General features: G+C 41.3%; 1 protein-coding gene across 2 annotated transcripts; it reads right to left on the bottom strand.

Annotated features, from left to right (window-relative positions):
* Positions 1-700: 700 nt before the first annotated feature.
* DDX17 (DEAD-box helicase 17) lies at positions 701-21258 on the bottom strand. 2 transcript variants are annotated; one of them, XM_075155304.1, is made up of 14 exons: positions 20907-21234; positions 19502-19621; positions 16604-16754; positions 14445-14544; positions 14175-14308; positions 13388-13453; positions 12950-13091; positions 10701-10861; positions 10440-10612; positions 10007-10117; positions 9466-9527; positions 9034-9093; positions 4548-4787; positions 701-3874 (listed from the first exon to the last, which is right to left on the bottom strand). In XM_075155304.1, the coding sequence occupies exons 4-14, from the start codon at positions 14494-14496 to the stop codon at positions 3351-3353; spliced, it is 1725 nt and encodes a 574-aa protein (XP_075011405.1). In that variant the 5' UTR covers positions 14497-14544; positions 16604-16754; positions 19502-19621; positions 20907-21234; the 3' UTR covers positions 701-3350. The 2 variants fall into 2 exon arrangements, with proteins under 2 accessions (XP_075011405.1, XP_075011396.1); XM_075155295.1 differs by lacking the exon at positions 19502-19621 and having other exon boundaries at positions 20907-21258.
* Between the last annotated feature and the right edge of the window lie 368 nt (positions 21259-21626).

Here is a 21626-nt window from a genome sequence, read left to right as displayed (position 1 = left end):
CAGAGCTTCACTCCAGTGCCAGGAAGACGAGGCCTGGAAAGCTGATATGCTTTTCATCCATATGAGACTTTCCCTCAAATTTTTTTTATTTCTTCTTACTTGAATTTGGTGCTAGTAAGTAGTGCTGGCCAATACTGAAGTAGTGCAAATTCTTCTCTCCCGGCTCTTCCCAGCATCTACCTCCAAAACACACCTCTACCTTGACCCTGAGGCAGCACAAGGAGTATAGGGGAAATTGTCACTACCTTTAGTCCTTCAGTCCTTTAACGGGTGCCTATGGTAAAGGGAACATGCCATTAAATCTGGTAATATATACCAAGGCCACTGACCCACTTCACACATGGCCACATCTGACACAGCAGATGCTACAAACTATTACTTTAACTCTGTATGAACTAACATCCTCCTCAAAGTTAACTCTGCCTGACTCCCATTCTGTTAGAGTCCCATAACATCAGGAAAAATACATTCCCTTCGAATGACATGAATCTTCCAATTCCACAGGTATTCAAACATCTTCCCCACTCACTCACTTTCCGTGACTGTTCCTCATACTCTACAAACGGGGATCATTTCAATTAAAATTCAGTGGGTTGCCAACAGGTGTTTCCAACTCCTTGAATTTGATTTTTTTTTAAGAACTGGGAAGAACAGGGGCAAAGATGGTTTTACACTTCAAAAATAAAGACAAAGTTCACAATTTATTGACAACAGTGTTTTTATTTATACCTACAAAAGAAAACAAGATGGTATCAAAAGGACAATTTACAAACTAAGAATAGTAACATAGCTCTTAGTATCCTGTGTCTGAACACCACAGATCTATGAATCTCTCAATTCAAGTCTTCATTAATACAACAGGAATGTGTTCAGAGACCAGCAGGTGTGTGAAACGAGATGCTGATCCCACACAAAGCCACTAACCCTTCCATTGTTCAGAGAAGTCCAAACAGTAAATTGCTTCAGGAAGTGGGAGGGGAGGAGACACCCAACTCATCTGACACTCCCACAAACTTTTACAGATTGAAAACAAGGCAAACAACGCTGCTAGACACTAACGCTTTATCAACAAGGGCCCTCCATCCGGTGTATGGAACAGAGCAGTGCGCACCAGGTGGGACAGGGGCAGCACATGCCACGGTGCATTTATGCATTCAACAGTCAGGTTAACACTCTGAACCGAACCGAGACCCTGGACTTCAGCTGACCTCAATGGCAACAAAGCACTGGAAGACTTGGCATAGATGTTTACACGTGCTCAAGTCCCTCCCAAAAGAAGTGAAAGCTATAGCAGACTATAAGGCAGCTTTGGCGGTCCAGAGACCCTTTTCAAAACCAGTCGGTGAGATGTCCTTCTCCTACACCCCTCAAACACATTTCTGCATTGAACTCACAAATTTTTTTAAAGAGAAAAAAAAAAAAAAGCTCTACATTTGCTTGCGAGGGAGGCCAAAGACAAATCAGTCAGTACCTGGATAAACCAAATGTTTCTGGCTTTCACTTAACACAAGCAAAGTAACTTCCTGCCCAAGCACTGGAATTAGAAGATGGGACGAGGGAACCAAGGTTCTGGAAGATCTCTCCCTTTTCCCTGTGTCAGCAACCTACCTGTGTACTGCACAAAAAAAACGCACATTCAACCCCCAAAATTTTACTCTGGGAAGAATTAAATTAAAAAATAAATCATTTCTGTATACACAAGCTCTTTTCCTGGGCTATAAGAAGTTCCACTCTGCTACAGGAGGAGTGGGCTGCCTTGTTCATCTATATGCAAGAACGCCAACAGAAAAAAAAACCAAAATCCTGCACTCTCATAATGCAAAGATTATGCCTCACAAACCAGGAGATGTATCCATTCTTTTGTCATATTATCAGATCAAGAGCAGCCAACTCCTGTTATCATCTACTGTCTCTGAACCGTCTGGTATTAGAAATAACAAGTCAACAACATATTTTACTAAAGGGGAAACCCCCTCACACCCACCTTAGCCTGTAAAATAAACAAGTTTTATTTACGTATTTACTAAAATTTCACTCTTCTCTAACATTTTCTAAAATGCTACCTACCTGCGAGAGCTCAGCTCAAAGGGACCAATGGAGCAGGGAAATGCACTCAAAAGCCAGGAAAAGCAATAGTCAGAGCAAGGTACAAAAGAAACAAAGCTTCAGAATCAAGATGCACTAACCAGCTCTCCGCTTACCTCATGAAAAGGAGATTCCAGGCAATCTCCTCCTCCGCCCTTCCTCCCCTTGCCCTCCCCCCCCAGCCCATCCTATTCAAATCTCCTAAATTTAAGTGTGGAAAACTCTGTCACATTTTATTCAGCGTAGCAGCATTCAGAACATTCCCCATGGCAAAAGGTGGTTTGTTCGTGAAGGACAGACAAACAAGATACACTGTTCATCATCTTGGTTCTGTTTAGTTTCTGGGCTCTCAAATAAGACTCCTCTCAATAAACCCAACAATAGGAATTTGAAAGCAGAAACTAATTTGAGGATAACCAGGCTCCACGGGTTTGCGATGCTGCAATTTAACAATCATAGGGAAAGAATTTACTTGGCTAAACATTATAGCAGTGGTACCTACAGTGACTATCGGTTTTCAGGTATCAAATCCAAGACAGGTTTGGTCTCTGACATTGGGGTTTTAATCCCAACTTCCCTACTGCAGGCTGCTACAGGTACCAGAAGATGGGGTCGCTGCTTCCAGAGCTGCAGAAAACGCCGATAATGTACCTGGGGCATTACTCTGAACACCACCCAGCGCAGACAAATGAGCAGAGTTTTCCTATAGAAAGTCACCTACCATAGATTACAAGCAATAATAGTGAGCTATTTAAAAAAAAAAAAATTAAGATTAGGAGAAGTGAGCATTGCTCCCTTGCATTTATCATTTTAAGTGAAGTGCTTTTTGGCTCCCCAAAGTTTCCCACCTCTCTTGATACTTCCTGAAGTTAAGTTAACACGTTACAGAACAGAAACTTCCTCCCCTCAAAAGCAAGTTTTCACACAAACCTTAGACACCAAGATGATCGAATTGGGACCTATCTGCCTTATACCCATTTCCTTTAGAAAATAAAATTTCCAATTTCCTCAACATGCAAGACAAAAAATAATAAATTTTCCAGTCAACTATATATCTCTCTTAAAAACAAAAAAAAAAAAAGAAAAAAAAAAGAGGACAGGGTCAGTAATGTGGACTGGGGGCCATTTTTGATGGGCTCGAGGGATTTGAATGGTGAATTCTAAGTCTAACCCGCATGAGAGAGACATCACAATGGGAAAGAAGAGAAAGAAAAGCTTCCTTTAAATGCAAGAGGTCTAGACTGGTCACCAGCGGGTGAGTGGTCTCATTTGCGGGAGGGGGGAGGGGGCGGGGGAGGGGGCGGATACTGGTAGGTGGCAGTCTGTCCCATATAGCCCATCACGTTAGTGGCAGGGGGCTGCGGAAACTGTTGTGACATGAGCGGCTGTGGCTGCTGGCCCGAGCGCCCCACCATCCCTGCATACTGCTGTTGGGTAGTGCTCTGTGAGGTTCTCCCAGCGGTGGCAGCTGTGGTGCTGGCACCATAGCCACTAGCACTGTACTCTGCAGTGCCATAGCCACTCGTGCCATAGGCAGCTGCTCCATAGCTCCCTTGAGTGTAACCATACTGGCTCTGTGCTGCCCCAAAAGCAGAATTTGGGCTCCCGTAGGCACTGCCATAGGTCTTGTTGGCTCCGTTGGCATAACTGTCACCACGCTCACGGTCTCTGAAGCCACCTGAGTCTCTCCGGCCCTCTTTCACTCCCCGGAGCCTCCTGTCACACTCTTCCTGGTACATCAGGTTAGGGTTGTTTACTGAACTGCTCGTTCGGTAACGAGAACGACCTCCTGGCGATGGATATATTAAGATTTAGTACCGTGAACAAGTCTTAAACAATGATCTCTGGTACAATTATGCCACCCTTTCTCCCCCTTCTACATCCAGTTTTGCCCACGAGGAGCAAGTTCTTCTGACTGACTATAACTTCCCTGCCCAGGTGTGCATAAGCCTCTTCGTTTTGTTCAAGGTGGAAATACGAAGTTCAAAAGAGTTCTCAATGCATGTGCTTGGAGACAAAGAAACAGAAGAAATTCAGGACTAACTTGGAAATATAACGAAACTTATTCCTTCAGGGAATGGGAGGAAAAATAGTCTCAGTCCCTGAAGGTAAAGTCAGTGTATCCCTTTACTGATTGCAATTTTGCATGTGCATGCACACACATCCTGTTGCTTGTGTTTAGGTAGGAGCTGCAAGGAATTAATTCAAGCAAAATTAGCTCTGTGAGGACCTATCAGGAGAAAAAAAAAACATTCTACAGCTAAGGTAAAACAGTGGACTACCCTCTGTTGGACAGAAATACTACATCTACATAATGTGTTGAGACCTCGGGTACAAAACAGCTTTATTACTAATCTGTTATCTTAGACTTGCACTTACTACTTCCCTACCCTCTTTTAATCTTCCCTCCCTCAAAATGGGGAACCTATTCCCTGTGTAACCCTTTTCCCATGTGCCTTTACCTCCACCACCACCTCCTCCTCCTCTGTGGTCCACAAGCTGCATCAGTTTGGGATTGATGGCTTGATTGGCTTCTTCCAACACTTTGATAAGCTCCCTGGCTTGTTTCAGGTTTCCTGGTGTGAAGAAGGTGTAGGCAGTACCTTTGTTGGTACTACGTGCGGTACGGCCAATACGGTGCACGTAATCTTCAGAGCTGTTCGGATAGTCGTAGTTTATCACAAATTTAACATCTTCCACATCTTGTGAAGTGCCCAGGTGCGAAGCACAGTGAAGGGGTGGGGTTGAGGAAAGGGGAGAAGAAGAGAGGACGTGCCAACGAAAGGTGGGGAGCACGAATGCAGGTGACAGTAATAAGAAAAAAAAATACAAAGTTAGTAATTGTATGGAATAAATACAAGACAGACTCATCCCAAAAGAGTAGAAGACTCAAATTTAAGATTATCAGGAACAAAGATCAGTGTCCTGAAAAACAGTGGTAATTTTAAAGCAGTTTTGCCCTGCACTCAAATTCATCCTCCCCGGAATGCATTTCTCTGTCTTCATGTGTCAAAGACACCGATGTTTGTGAATGAGTTAATTGAATTTCATACTTTTTAAAAAAAAAAAAAAAAAAAACAACCCAAAAACCAAAAACACAGTCTGGAAAGTGAAAATGCCACCATCAGACAGAACAAATTGGGGTGGAGGGAAGGGCAGAACTGCCACAGTAAAGCTTTTACTCTGTTGGGAGAAGTCTAACAAACAGCAACGGTAATGAGATCACTTACCTTCCACTTGGTAACATGAAATAAAAGGCAATCTTAAAAATATTTACTTTTACAGTCCTGATAAAATACAGTGAACTACTTTCCCTAGCCTAAAGCTTAAGACACTCCAATTACATTAGTATTATTCAGCCAACTCATTAAAAATTATCCAGACCTAGAATATCTTAACTCCGCTTTGTAGTTATCACCAGAATGCATTGCACTAACATTTCACCGTGCTGTTCCGTCCAGTTCTGGCAAGCATTTGTAATTTGGACAATCCTCAATTCCATTAGCAATTCCCTACTTTCCGTGTCAGATGGAAGCAGGAAATGAAATGATCAAAATTGTTTTGTATACAAAATAATATTAAGATTTAGGAGATCAGAACCGCCCGCCTTTTGGAAAGTCAGACTTTGTAAACTTATGGGACAGAAACAAAGTAAATGTTAGTGTAACGCTTCAGTGAAAGCACCTCAAGTACCAAAAGCACCTATTTGCTATAGTATACAATACTTTAAAAAGCACGGTATTACAGTAAGTGCCCTAACAGCTGATAAAAAAAAAAATTAAAAATCTGCATTTTAAGAAGAATATTTTGAAAATATCCAAGATAAAACACAGATTTTTGTGATTTCCTTTCCTTTTTTGTTGTTGTTTCTTTGTTGTGTTTTTTAAAGAGAGAAACATTCTCTGTTTGTTACCAGACCGATGCACACTCCCTCCTCCTGTGGGAAACCGCTGCAGCCGATCCCGTCTCTTTGCCTTTTATTTTTGGCGGCCTCCTTTCGAAAACTCCGCCCTCTGACACGGGACCACTGGAGCGCGGGGAGCATGCATCAAGGGTCCATGGCAGCGAGAAGTCCCCACACACGCTCGCTCTGTGAACTGGCTTAGACGCTTCTCTGTAGCCCCATTTGGTTGTGAAGCGCCGGAGAACCTGGGTTCAGGTAAAAGTTTCAGGTCCTCCAACGCTTTTTATCCCCTATTCGGGGTTCTTAGGGGCAATTGTCAAAAAAATGAAGATACAAAAATTACATCCAAAGGGTCAGACTGCATCTATTGCCCAGACTGCATCAATTTCAAAGGGGTTGTAGGAAAAATAAAAACGAGAGTTGTAGTGACAAGAGGGGGACTTTATGTCTGTTTCTTATTACAGCAAAGGGGGGGCTCCTCAGTCTTTGCTGACTCCAAAGTCCTGAATCACACCAAAAAAAGGGAGTGAGAAGGCAGGTTTCACAGGGGGCTGCGCGAGTCTCCAGCTAGGGTCCTTGATGCAACAGTTTTTTTAAAAAGGGGAAAGTGAAGTAAAGAGAGGAGTACGTATGACAGATTGCATCTTCACAGCCAGGGTGTCACTAGTCTGACAAGCTGCAGGCTACACGATCCTCAGTCAGTCCCGTTTTGCACATCCATCAGTAGCAAAGCAACTTCAATTACCACAGAGGTTACAAGGACGTGCTTTCCCGGCAGAAAGCACAGGGAATTGTAGCTACCAATGTAGACGGAACTGACTTGACTGGGGAGGAGCGGGAAGAATGGGAAGGCAGGAAGAGGAAAATGCAAGGGTGTTTTTCAGACTAGAAAGTGGTCCTGGTAGAGCACGCAGCTCGCTGAAGAAAAACCAGAGCAAGTACAAGACTCGGCTTCTCCAGTCTAGCATGCTCCAAAGTGTTTGCGCACACTCGCAACCTTCCTGCGCTTTTAGAAGGTAATGTAGCAGGATCAAGAATTGAAACCATAAATAATTTTTGACAGCTACCTGGGAAACATCCCCTTTGTCAGACCATCAGAATACCTATGGCACAGACAGTCTCTGATTATTAGTCAGGAGAGATATAAACTAGCAAACATGCTAGTCTAGAGAGCTGTTTAGACCATCAATGTAGATGTGCCCCCACCCCTGCACTGAGAATGATCTGCAGCTGATATCAAAGCTTCTGTTAAAGAAAACAAAACAAAACAAATTCAATGTTTTTAGTTTAATAGACTGAACAAAAAAATAAAGTAAAAAAAAAAAAAATCAGTGCAGAGAGAGGACCTCACTCCAGGGAATTATCACAAAGAAGTCATTATGGGACTCAGAACTTACCTGGAAGAAGCTTTTTTGAAACCAATGTTCCATTAGGAAGAGGGAAAGCCCTGGTGACTCAGCCAAAAGGCGCGCGCCCCTGTTTTATGTTATTTAGGTAGAAGCCTTCACTTTCCAGGATCTTGGAGGAAGTCGTCCAGAAGTTTGCCAGTTAAGTGACTTATTTTAAGAAGCAGCAAACTCAGGGCCCCAAAATAAGCAGAGATGTTGTTCAGTAACAAGAAACAGACTGGTACCTTTCCCCCTTAGCTCAGGTGAAGTGGAGGATGGGAAGTGGGGAGACTGTTTTCTGAAGTGTTATCCAATTGAGTAGTTTTGCCGGGAGTGTTTTTTTGAGGGGGGTGAGGCTGTTTTAAATGTCTAGGCAAGATGCACAAAGAAGCTACCAGCACATAGCAAGCCTGTTTAAAAAACGCTGCTAGAGAAAGCAGCTCTCTTTCATACAAACTGGTTTCAGGCCTCAGTCCCTTCTCCCAACAGGCCCAAGTTCTAACTGCACAGGTCCAGACATGACCCTAGAGGGCAGAGACTGAAGTCCATATAACCACCTCTCTGAGGAAGTGTTGGACATTTTTTGAGAGGGGAGGGGAAGGAGGGGTGCAGGTTGTGTGACAAAGGCTGCCAAGTCTAGTAATGGTCTGCCTGTATTAAAGTGACCATATGATGCACAGCACGGCCACCCTTTCAGCATATGAAAAAAGAGAGCTCAGATAACTGAGATTTTTAACAGCTAGAGATTTTTCTGAGCTTATTTGCAATGACTTGCAATAATTTTGTCTAAAATTTACCACAATGAGACATTGATCCCCAAGTAGTTTATCTTCTACCAAACTCAGGGAGGGGGCAATAGTCAATGTCCATTCTTAAACTCGGAGCACTTCAGAAGTCATCCTCCTTCTAGAGTAGGCAGATGTATAAGGACTGTGCTTAGCACAAAGTGTTGCACAGTACCAATATGCTTATTAAAAAAGGGGGCACAACTGATGCATCCAGACAGATCATTTTCAAACCACCAGAATAGAGCTGTGCAATTTTGATTCAATTACACACTTGGGTAACATGATGTTAAAGGCCATATAATCTCAGTGGTCCTGCCTAGAAGGAACACAGAGGGAAGGTTACATGTCAAGACCAAAGATCTGGAGCAGTGCTTTCTCAGATGTGAATACATCTGTGGGGTGAACATGCGTGTATACTGGGGTAGGTATGTTCAAATCTGTGGTGTGTCGTAGGGGAGAATATTAGCTATTTGCTGTTGAAATGCTCTCCCACAACTTCCTACTCGAACTTTATCTGACACTCTCTGAACGGAGAGCAATCCATCCCTATCATTCCAGCAACAAAAGCTGGATTTGGGGAAGAAGTGAGTGTGGTGGAAGGGTTGGGTTGCATAATTGGACGTCTCTTCTCCCTCTTGGCGATCGATTGGTCATGCCTAGGCCTTGCTGCAGACCAAAGCCTGTTCATTAGGAGCAGGAAGAGACTTTGAATATGAAAGAAAAAAAAAAGATTAATGTTAAAAAACGTATTTCACATGTGGGGGAAAATCACGCTTTGAATTTTTTTTTTTTTAAAAAAAGAAAACATATTTCAGTCCAAAGAAGAAAAATATGCAGCAGTAGCCAAGAGTGGTCTATGTGTACAAACCTAGCCCACGAGATGCAACGTCGGTAGCAATGAGGATAGGAGCCTTTCCAGAACGAAACTCTGTAAAACAAAGCATGCTATGAAGTAAGATTTTTCAAAAATATAAAGTTACGTGAACTTGATTTACACTAAATGCTCATTTTCCAGAATTTAGGTAAGATGGGTCAATTTCAGAAACCCCAGCAAGTCAGGATATAATCTGTCAACTATTTTTTAAAATCCAGCTCTCTGGGTGAAGCAATTTTCCCATTGTGTTTTTGTTAATTAATTAAAAAAAAAAAAGTACTGAAATTAACAGTACAAAGGCAAGGGAAGTTCTTTTGAAATGCATCTATTGGGTATAGAGACAAAAAAAAGAAGATCGGAGAAAAGCACGTCTCAGTAAGTTACGTACGGCAGCCTGAGTTATTCTCCCCTCAGTGATGGACTCACCATTTAGCACCCAATCTCTTTCTGGCTGACTCTTGTCTCCATGGATACACATAGCTGGCCAACTGCCAAACAGAGATGCACATTAGTATAGACAGAAAGTACATACATTAAAGGCAACAGGACGCTTTATTGGCATTTCAGTAAAAAGACAAAAAATGAAAGACACGAGATGTATTTTATTCCCTGTCCTCCTCTGGCCTGTATCTACCTAGCATGTATACTGGTTTGTTTCTTGCATGTTAAACCCACTACCTACATAAACAACCATCTAAGCCAAATCACATTTGCTATACTGATACAGTCCTGATCAGCGTAGCAGTATTCTGATACTTTAAAAGCTGCCCAGCTTATAAATACTCTCTCTTGCACCAATGCTTTGACGGACTGGAACCTTCTGGGAAACTAAGACTCAATTCAGCCAAGAAAAGAATAGACAAGTTTTTCCCAACAATAGCATCATGAACATTTAAACCTTACTGCTTTTGATTACAATTTCTGTTTCCCACCAGAAACAAGGGCAGGGAGGGGGGAAGGTAATCACCCATCTCTGCGCATCCTTCGAGTGAGATCATCACATCGCCTCTTTGTCTCCACAAAGATGATAGTCTTGTTTTCCTTCTCTGCCATGATTTCTTCCATCAGTTGTATCAGTCTAAAATAGACATGAGAGCTAAGATGTAGATCCACATATAGAAGAATATAGGAGCACTATCGCAACTTACATTGAGAACATATTTATGTGGATGCATGTTGTATAAGTCAGTATCACACAGAATTTAAGTCTGTTGTACAACAGTGTGGTTAGAATATATGCAATAGACTAGTTAGTTACAGGACTTACTTATTTTGTAACACTCAAAGGTTACATAATACTACAAGTAACTTCACTATTCAGAATTCGTATTTGGCTTTCAAAGCAACGTAGATTTTTAAGTACAACAAAAAAAACTGAAATGGCAGGAAAATCAGCTTACTTATGGTCTTTCTCGCTTTCCATGCATACATCCACTATCTGCAGGATATTGTGGTTGGCACTCAGCTCCAAGTTCCCCACATTGATCTGAACATAGTCCTGCAGGAAGTCCTCGGCAAGCTGGCGCACTTCTTTTGGCCAGGTGGCACTCCACATCAGAGTCTGTCTGTCAGGCTAAGAAAAAGGGAAAACGGATTTATTTAAGGTACTGGACTTCGAATGGGAAACCAAAGGAGGCTGTCCTTTTACAAGGTTCACATACCCTTATCTGGTCAACAATTTTACGAATTTGGGGTTCAAATCCCATGTCCAACATCCTGTCTGCTTCATCCAGCACCAGGTACGTACACCGACGAAGGTTGGTCTTTCCTGCCTCAAGGAAGTCAATCAAGCGACCTGGTGTAGCAATGCAGATCTCGACACCTTCAAAACAGAATGAGGAGAAAGAGTAAGGCTCTTCATTTGAATGTCAATTGGTATTTTTAGTCAGAATGAATCACCTTCCAGAGCAAAATTGTTGAAGGGGAAAAAAAAAAGCACCACCCTCATTCGTACCCAAGATTGAGTCATTTCAGTAGAAGCCCTAGTTTCTTTTAATTTTTTTTTCCATTCTGAAATTACTGTTACAGTGCCATTAGAGTAATAAATGCAGTATAGAAGCTAAAAGATTACTGTCAGAAAACACTAGTGAAGAGCTGTTCAAAAATCAGAAGTAAAATAAGCTTCTACTCAAGTCTGACCCACCTTCATCCAGAATTATACAGTCTAAAGAGCTCTCTGGAAAAATAAGAGCAAACACCAGCTAAACTCCCCATGTTAAGCAAACATGAAGTGCTCCTCTTGCTATACCAGTCAAATTACTTCCACTTTTTTTTTTTTTTTAAATATATAAAGCCAAAGCATGGGCTTTAATACTGAGTAATTATGCACCAATAGTGATAGACAACCATCCTGCCCGTATCTGTTAGCATAAAAAGAAAATTCAAATATTCATAAACTTCTATCAGGAATGGCAATTTATACATTCCTTAAAAGGAGGGACTGGTTTCCACCGATTCCCAAATCTTATGGGTGAGTCCTTCAGTGTCACTGAAATGTCCACAGAAGGTTAAGTTTAGGTAAGCAGCGAGGTGCAAAAGAGCAAAACCCCAACAGCTTTCTTGATACTGCACTTACAGATGCAGAGTATTTTGTGGCAACCCAGATCTTTTTGTCTGTGTCAACCTGGACTCCTCAAGGCTGTCAAAGCTGGGCATACTTCTAGTTTCTATAAAGCTCATCCAAGAACCAGATTTCTAATGGAGCCATTAGTTTGCCAGGGAGACTGAGGACTCTGTTGTCAATTATGTACTCCTCCAAAATAAATTCACTAAATACCCAAAAAATCACAACTGAGAAAAAAAATGTTTTCTGGACTCTATCTATTCAACAATCTTTGCTGCAGAAAATACTAAGTAATCATCCAAAGACAGTAACACCTGAAAGGACTGAAAGCACTGAACCTGCCAACATGCTCTAACCAAACTGTTTTCTTCATATGCAGAACACCTATTTTACAGCACTCCAGAAAGATGTGCAAAAACCCACCAAGGTGATCCTCCCAGGGTCTCTTCGTGTAACCTTTGACTCTTCCATTGAAGATGCTACTTTTGAATTGGAATACACTACCATTTTCTGAACAGAGCTTCCACTCTGTTCCCACAGCCTTCTACCATGCATGCTTTACCCCATTACTGCAGTTTTCAATAATGACTCTGCAAACTGCAGTGAAAAGTAAAATTTTCTGATTTGAGTAGATCTGTATATATAAGCCTACCTTGATAATACTTCTTACATCTTTTCACATAATTCTATTACATTTTTTTAATCTAGTGAAGATGAAAGCCATCAGCACACTCCTGCATTTAAAATTGTATGTAAGTAGTCTTGATATGAAGGTTAGGTCACTTGAGCACTACTGTGTTACAGTGGTTGATGCAGAACCATGGTTCCTCATCATTCCCAACTCCAGCCCCTTGCTATGTACGGAAAGGCAGTTACAGAACGTTATGGGGTTCATGAAAAGAAACAGAGTTTAAGAACAATGAAAGAAACAAAACCCACTGCCTAATGAAGTTTCTATACATTCAGAAATTAAGTTTGATTACTTGAACAAGCATGGGCAGGAACTTGCAATCTGGCTTAAGAAAAATCATTCCTTAAACTTGCTGCTACTGCATTTCCTCAAAATAACCTGTTCTCTTTCTGGTAAGTTTCCTTCCCCCCTTCCTATGTCCTGATGATCTTTACAAATGGAAAGTTCAAAGAGAAAATGGAAAGGAAATCTAATATCCAAGTATGTCGCTACACAACAAAGAAGAGAAATACTACATGCACTATCATTGTAACTGGAGAAAGAGATAACTGCTCATTCATGCACACCCCCCTCCACACAGGTTTTAAGAAGATAATTTTATTTTTACAGAGATTTTACAATACCACTTCCTCCAGAAATACCCAATTTAAAATTACCTCTTTCTAGATCTCTGATTTGGGGACCTTTCGGTGCGCCTCCATAAATGCAGGTACTCTTCAGTCTTGAACATTTGCCATAATCATCAGCCACCTGCTGCACTTGCTGGGCCAACTCTCTAGTAGGTGCTAGAACCAGGCACTGCAAAAGGAATCGATTCAGGATAACCAAGCTGCACACACATCCCTAACTTAAGGGCTCCGCATAGATACCACAAGCAAAGTTGGACCATCTGCTCTTTATTAGCTAAAACATTTAAGTATCTTTAGACTATGCCAGTAATTGCACAGAATTTCAACTAACGAGTGGGATGTTCACATTGTGATAGCAAACATTTCTCTACTTACTATTCTGATATACCAATTAAATAAAGTACACATCTCATTAATGATGCCATGCCATACACGCAAAGAGGAAGAGAATTGACAAGCACTTACGATTGGGCCATCCCCTCTCTCCAAATATGGCTGGTGGTTGATGTGAACAATTGCAGGCAGCAAGTACTAAAACAGAAGAGCTTTAAGTCAAGACACAGGACTTCAATATTCAATGCCAATGATCACCTGCCATGACAAGTGGATCATGGCAAGAGCCCACTTAGCCTAACATCTCTTCAGGAAGCCAACACCTGATATGAGAGACAGCAAGAAACCTTGGCTATCTAAAAATCAGGATTCTGCAAAACTACATATTTGCATTTAACCAACACAACAGAAGGTTTTCAGAGCTGCTGACCAACCATATCTGCTTTGACATGAGCACAAAATATAGCCGCTCAGCACCTCTGAAAGGAAGGCTCATTTAAATTCGGAGTCTAAGTTAGGAGAATTGAGCAGTCTTGGCTCTAACCAATGCTTTTCATAACGGATAAAATTATTTCTTAACCACTGCCGATAAAATTAATGTATACCTTGAAGACTCAACCATTTTTTATTTTAACCTGCATAGCTAATAAAACAAATATGCTAAAGAGCACATACTGTTTTTTAAATCACAATGTAAGCATAGACTGAAAAGAAGTGACTAAGCATCCAAAAAGAAAGACATACACAAAATACATGCCTGTGAATAAGACAGGCTAGTTGAGACTTAAGTCTCACCCATGACACAATAAAGTAAGCTTTAAAAACATGTAATCATCTCCCTTTATGCTTGTAGTACAGAGTAATTTCTGCAAAGCAACTAGGAAAACTAAATAAATAGATGAAAGGGAAGAATACATACTGCTAGTGTCTTCCCAGAGCCAGTCTGCGCAATGCCCACCATATCACGACCACTGAGGGCTAATGGAAAGCCTTGGCACTGAATTGGAGTGGGTTCTGTGAAGTTCTGATCCATCAAGGCATCCATCACATACTCTAAGTATTTAAGAAAAGAAAAAAATTCTTAAAGGATAACTGAGGCTTCAGAAGACCTTTTAGAAAACAGAACAGGCCTAAACAGTTACTGGTTTTGAATAATTCTCATTATCTTAAAGAATGGCAAAATACTTACGTGGAAAACTACACTGGTGGAAGGCAAACACAGGCTTTGGGCAGCCCTCCATTCCTCGAATTGTTATCTCTTTCTTTCTTCGCAATTCTTCAACTTCATACTATTTATGTGGGAAAAAAAAAAGCAAAGACAAACGCCAAATATCAGCAGGGACTTAAAGTGCGTGTTTCTAACTATTAACTCACTTCATACATCTGGATAACAGCTTCGTTAGAGAACTGAATAGAAACAGAGATCTAAAAAGGACTGCTTTCCCGAAGATTTTATCTTGAGATTGAGCTATCACGTAGCTTCTCCAATATTCAGAGGTATGAACTCTCTATGTAGTCTAGAAGGACTAATGCGTCTCTCCTCTTCCAACCAGCCCTTTTTAATGAAAAGTGTATTGATATAGTATTTTTAAGAATTATACTCTTCTTCCAGAGCCCAGAAATGATGAACAGCTTCAAAAGCAATTAGAAACAGAGGATCAGATAAGAAACATGTTTTATGTGACAGTGCTAAGAACTAAACAAAATAAATAGGCCCTAATATACCACGAACAAGTAGAAGGCAGGGCAGTCCCCCTCCTTCAATTAACACATTCCAGAGGTGGTTAAATACAGAGCTCTTGCTGGACAACTTCCAACTCAGAAATGTGGCTTGGAATCTTTTTGGAACCAACACTTCTCTTCTGCATGAAAGAAGCCCAGGCAATGATACCCTAAGACCTCACAATTTTTTTTAATAATGGAACTTTTTAAAATATTTCTGAAATATGTATCTATAAGCATAATTTTTGGATTAGAAAAAGCGTTTTATCTTTGTCTAGGTTATCTTGCAAGTCCAACTGCACTTTGCAACATGCTTCCACAATTCATGACCTTATTCTAATGCTTATTAAAAATCAATAGAAAGATACACATCAATACCAAACATGCACTTTATCCAAAGCAATAAATTTACTATTTGTGAGAATCTCTTGAGCTTGAGTTGAAAGGGTAAAAAAAGAAAACAACTTCTGGGAAAAACGTGAAAATCCTTTTAGTTGGCTAAGGCAAAGAAAGTCACAGCAGCTAATGCTAACTGTGGTTCAGTAGTTCAAGTTGTTGTCTCTTTAAAACACCAATGCCTCCTTCAATTCCTTTATGCCATATAAATATCTCACGAATATTTCACATGAAGATTTGTAAGTCTATGTAATTGGATAAGAACAGTTTGTTTGTTTGTTTCCTCATGTCAAGAAGGAAATCTCTTCATTTCCAAATATAAAAAGACATTAAAGAGGGAAAAAAATACTCTAGACTCAAGTGGGGTAAGAAGGGCAGATTTACTGCATCTACAGAGTAAATATGACGTACTGCGTCCAGTTTTGAGCCCCCAATTAAGAAGGACATTGTTTTAACAAGGCATGTCCAATTATGGGGGGAAAGCTAGAGGCTGGAGTACAGGCGGTACGAAGAAAGACTTGGAGCGCTGGATTTGTTTAGCTTGGGAAAGAGAGGTCTAACAGGGGAATTTAACTGCTACTTTCAAGTACCCGATGGGTGGCTATAAAGAAGATGTTGCAAACAATTATTAGGGGGCAAAAAATACCATGAGAAACATTAAGCCCTGTGACAGCCACTCAGAAAGGATATAAACTCTCCCCATCCCTGGGAATATTAAAACTCAAAAGGACAAGGCACTAAGCAACCTGCTGTAGTTTTGTACTTAGCCCTGTTCTGAGCAGAGGATTAGACATCTCCCATGGCCTCTTCCAGCCTGAATTATTATTACAATAAAATATTATTTCAACTGTTTCTCATATATTTCTGCCACTCTCAGTTCATTATTTTTAGGTTCTTTCAGGGCCTCCCTAGTACTACAACTCTCAAGTCCACTAAGTCTTACTACACTGACAAATAGCTAGACCAGACAAGCATTATGACGATGATTTACAATGACCAAGTGTAAAATATCTTTTATAAAAACAGCTAAGAGCAAAAGCATCGCCTTTGCTAATGTTAAATATTGAAGGCAACTAGAACTGGTATTCTGCAGAATACACACACACACCAAACAAGCTTAATGAAAAGACAGTTCTATTCACACTGTCCCAGACTTTCTAGGACAAGTTTTTCCACCTGTGACATTTTCTGCTGTAGGCAAAATGGAACAGACAGGATCTGAAAACTTACCGGAGTAAGCCTGGCCACTTCCGGATGTTCCACGTAAAAATTCTTCTCAAACTTGGGCAGTTCATTTAAATCCCACTTTTTCTTACGTAAACGTTCCCCTGGATTACCAAATTTCTTTGGCGGAAGAGGACCTCCACGACTCGCTCCAAACCTGGGAATGTCAATGTTAGTTATAAACAAGAATATTTAATTACTCTGGAATTTGCAGCTTTCTTAAGCATTTCCCACTCTTTTTTTCTCCCCAAGTTCACAGCAAAAGTCACTCCTCCTCTCCCTCCCCCAATCACTATGATGGCATACAATTTCTTGAAATTACATAAACCTGCTCTAAGTCAGTTCTAAACACAGAACCAGTACAGCCTTAAAGCTCCTGTCTCTACATTTCTACCTCAAGGTTCCCTCCCTCAGGACAAAGCTGCAGGTACAGCTATAGCAGTTATCTTTTCTTGAAACTGACAGTATACTTAAAACATGGTTAGATGAAAGGGATGAGAAAAATCTCTAATCGCAACTTCACTGTCTCCCCCTCTATGTTTTCTCTCCTTTCTTATCAAGCAGTATGCCTCAAATGAAAAACAAGAGAGTGAAGAACAGAAAGTAAACAAGTCCTGCCAAGCCTGCAAGTCCATCTGTAACTCTGGAACCAAAGAAATTAAAAAAAAAAAAAAACAAAAACCAACCAACCAAACAAAAAACCACGAAATAAAAAAAACCCCAAACTTTTAAAACCAGAATCTAACAGGGGAGAAAAAAGAAAAAAAAAAAGTACCTGGGAAAAATCATATCCTCTCTCAAATGCTTTTGATGAAGACTCAAGAGAGTAAGAAGCTAGTGTTTCTTCTGCTAAAAAATTCCTAACTAGCAGAACTACTCAGAAGTTACTGCTCTTTCTCACTCTCGTAAGTTTTCTTCACCCAGTTAATTTAATACACTTAAGAAGGTTAAGAACTAACTGTCATGACTAATTGATGCATCAGACAAAATATGAGCTTCTAGCAACAATCTGTAAGAGTAACTGAAAACTGAGTGGCATAAAATGATTATTTACTGTAAATATTATAAATTATATATTTTAAAATTCCACAAAAAAAGTCATAGCTCTTTCATTAGCATCATTCAAACACAGCAGAAGGTACTTTTCCAAATGCTATCAGGTCAAATTTTGTCCTAATTCAGATTTTGGTTAATAAAGCTACAGCTTTTTGCAAAACATGAATTCATGAGAAATGCCTGCTTAAAACAAGACTTTTATTTAGATAGCAAATCCAAAGTGTCTGCACCTTACTAAGGCAGTCTGCTAGTAAATAAAAAACTGTTAATGAAACAAACCGAAAGCAACAAAAGTCCCAAAGCAATCTTCTTACACTAGTACCAGGGCGGGGGGGAATTGCTAAAAAATAAAGATTTGAAATAAATTTCTGAATTATCTTAAGTACAAGACTACCTGTTCAGACATTAACTACATTTTCTTTAAATCACTTCCCAATGGAAACTAAAAATTACAGTGATTAGGAGACCAAAAAAAACCAGAACTCAAATCAACATATTAACAGGAAGAAGGGGTTATATTGTTAGAAAAGCTAAGTATGCTTGATATAACTTAACTTAAAACCTGCTAAGCAGGTTTTAAAATGTTTTCTTTGTTGGAACTGTTTCATTAAGTCTCTTCCCTCTCCTATAAATATCCCTTATTTTCCCATCAGTATGTCTATCAGATCCCCCAGACAGCCTGCATAATCAGCAATTTTTGTCATATGAAAAGCCTGTGAAACACAACTTCAAAAATTCATTTAAGCATTAAATTTTCTTTCACGACAAAGTAGAAAAAAAAAAAGTACAGATTTTCATTTACAGGAACATTCACCTTTATTGAAGATGTCTCTTACTGATCATGCTAACTTGAGGTCAAAATGACAAGTATTTCTGTATCCAAGGAGTTCTAACAAAACCCATACTCTCACTGAAGTCAACTGGACATTTAAAGGATCAATGAGTTTCCTCATGAAAGGAAACATATGGAAGAACTGATTGCAAGACTGGACACTGAAACAGCTGGGTGCTATGAATATTTGCTCCACAGCTATCCAGAGGGAAGAACTAATACATTTTACATAGAAGTCACATAGTTTCAGTTCTCCATTCTCATACACAATATGGCTATATGCTGACCTGAAAGAAGTGAGCTAAACTGGCAACAACTGACACTTTACATTCCGATTACAAGTAAAACGAGATTCTAATTCCAGTTAAATCTAAGATTATTCCACTGATTTGCCAACAGTTCTCTTTTCAAATGTAAATTCAGACTGACTCAAAACATTCTTCTCTAATATTACTGGTGCCATCATTTCTGGGACAGAACCGAGTGAATTTGTTACATTCCAGAGCAAAACAGTACAACTTTCCATTCTAAGAAGTCACCTACAACTCGTTCCTGACAGGAGGAAAATGGAAAGCCTGTATTTGTTTAGCCTACGAAAGAATCAGCACTGAGAAGGTGATAAACTTTCAAATGGTGCTTAACCAGCATGCTGGGTGGCCTAAAATTTTATAGAGGTTATTTATGAAATATGATGGTTGTTAGTGGTTACAAGTATTTTCACACCTTAAATAGACGTATATAATAAACTGAGTCCCAATGCATTAAAGCTTCCAGGATAATATGCCAAGAAAACGATTTTCCATGCAAATGTCCAAAAACTTCACAAAGAACCATGTAAGCACTCCTTTTACTTAAGCAAAACCCCTGATCTAAAAGAGAAGCATCTGCCTATAATCAAAGTCTTTACACAAAACGAGATTACACAAATTTTAAGGCACACCAAGTGTTGTGACAGTGCTTTGGACAGTGTTCTTTTAAATAACCGTATATAAATCTGCACACTCAAACTCACTCACTAAACTCCAAAAACAGCTGGGGTCTGAACTATCTCAGACTTGCCAAAGCGTTTACTCCAGTGTCCTTGTGTAAAACTGAGCTGGAAATCTCATAGTGAAAAAACACCAGAACCCTCCTCTCTGTGAAAAAAATGAAAGTATCTTTTAATTTCAGAGCGTGAAATGTGGGTGTAAGATAAAGCAAGGATACAACTATCTCTCGCCACAGATGATGAGAAACTAAATGTTAAAATGCATTGCGACATATAAACAAAATATTCCTGAATCCCCCAGCGGGGAGGGAAAACGAGAAGCAAAGGAAAGGGGAAAAAAAAAAAAAAAAAGGAAAAAAAAAAAGAGAAGACTCATTAACTGAGACCTACTCTGCCATATTAAGAATAACAGAACCCACATGATATGTTTATTGTTAATCCTTGAGAATGGAGGCCTAACTACTCGTGATCTAAAGGACAGAAAATGCCACTCTCCTAAATTAGTTCCAACTTTCTCTTTAAAAAGGCCTGGAATTAACGTTTTATTACTTTCAACCCTTAAAAAAACCTCAAGTCTCAAACTAGTTATATACTATAATGCCATTATACTTATTGCTGCCATCCTCAGAAGAAAAAAAAAAAATCAAACCTGCAAAAACCTTTTCCAAGCCAAGCTTCCTTTAAACAGCAGAATCAAGAGTATCAAGCACTAGGCCTCTGCAGTACCACACAGACAATTCCCGTCTGACTGCTACGTAAGCTTGGTCATGCTCGTTAAGTGTGGTCCAGGGCCATGTTTACTAAGATCACCCTCCTGAGTATGCAAGTCCCCTGCATGGCAGCAGTTTTCAATCTCATTTCCTCTCACGATAAGCCTGGGAGTGCAACCGAGAAAGATCTTTCACCAACTGCCATCTTTCTAGTAAGTCCAGAAGGAGCAATGACAACTAGAAGGGCAGACCGTCTAACCACCCTTGCCAGGGCCACCAAGATTTCCGTGGCTTGCGGGTGCGGGGGTGGAGAGGGGGCAGCAGGGTAAAGAACAAGAGGGCTGGCAAAAAATAAATTGGGGGGAGGGAGGAGCAGGCCTTAAAATTCCAAGCAAGGCACACACGGTTACACATAAACGATGGAAAAGCTAAGTTAAAAAAAAAACAACCCACCACCACCCCTTGCTGCCAGAACCGTACTAGTAAAGTCTCCAGCTCCCCCCCACCCTCATACGAGAATTTTTGGGGAAACAGCTCCCCCCAATACCAACCCGCAAGCAGAACGCGACCCCCTCGTCCCCAGGACTCCTCTCCTCAGCCTTCCTCCCACCAGGCCCCTACCGCGGGGTAGACGACTCCCTCCACCGCCCCCATGCCGTGTTGACCCGCGCCGCGCCAACCCCCCCCGCCCTAACCCGGCCCGGCCCGCTCCCCCCCCCTTACCCGCCGCGGTCTCGGTCGCGGCCCCGGTCCCCGAAGCCCCTCATCGCACCCGGAGGGGTGGGAGAAAGGCAGCGGAACGCCGGCCGTGGGGACGGCGAGGGACTGGGGGTACGAGGAGACGGTCCAGCCAGGGGCGGCTGTGTCTCGGAGGAATCGCTTTGCGCCACCTCGCTTCTTTGGTGGGATACAAAAGGAGAAGAGGTGGTCAGTGGGTCAGAGACCCGCTGGACGTCGGCGGAGGGAACGGCGGGGCTCTCGGTCGGCTCCAGGGCCCGTGAAGTGTGGAGACACCAGCGTCTTCTTCCTCCGGGCTCCCGGCACAAAATGGCTGCCGCTGCCCCAACCCGCTTCAGTTACGTTACGGGCGGCCCGGCGCTGCGCAAACTGCGGCCCTCGAAAATACCTACGCCTATTCCCGGAAGCCAACTACGCCCTAAACTCGCTTGGCCAAACAGTGCTCCGCGCGGCAGGCAGGGTACGAAAGGTGCGTAGCGGTTTTTACTTGAGCCGGGCCCCCACGAGAGGAAGGGAGGGAGGTGAGTAACGCTCTCCCTATTCCTCAAAGTCTGCTACGCAAGGAGTCAACCCCATAACCCCTTCTAGACGGTAGGGAAAACCTAGGCCGAGGCGTACGTTACGTAAGTACATGGCGTACGCAAGTTGCGTAATTCAGGCTGGCGTAGGGCAGGAAGGGCCCGTGCATTTTGCGTAAAATTCTTC

This window comes from Calonectris borealis, chromosome 1 (genome assembly GCF_964195595.1).
Source record: "Calonectris borealis chromosome 1, bCalBor7.hap1.2, whole genome shotgun sequence".
Taxonomy (NCBI): Eukaryota; Metazoa; Chordata; class Aves; order Procellariiformes; family Procellariidae; genus Calonectris; species Calonectris borealis.
Note: the sequence above shows the minus strand (reverse complement) of the source record. Positions and strands in the feature narration are given on the sequence as shown.

What these genes read in the sequence shown, in the direction of transcription:
- DDX17 (XM_075155295.1), bottom strand. Translation starts at nt 20,950, where the DNA reads ATGAGGGGCTTCGGGGACCGGGGCCGCGACCGAGACCGCGGCGG. An exon ending in CGCGACCGAGACCGCGGCGG is followed by an intron (nt 16,755 to 20,906) that starts GTAAGGGGGGGG and finishes TGACATTCCCAG; the next exon opens with GTTTGGAGCGAGTCGTGGAG. An exon ending in AGAGAGGGGATGGCCCAATC is followed by an intron (nt 13,092 to 13,387) that starts GTAAGTGCTTGT and finishes TTCCTTTTGCAG; the next exon opens with TGCCTGGTTCTAGCACCTAC.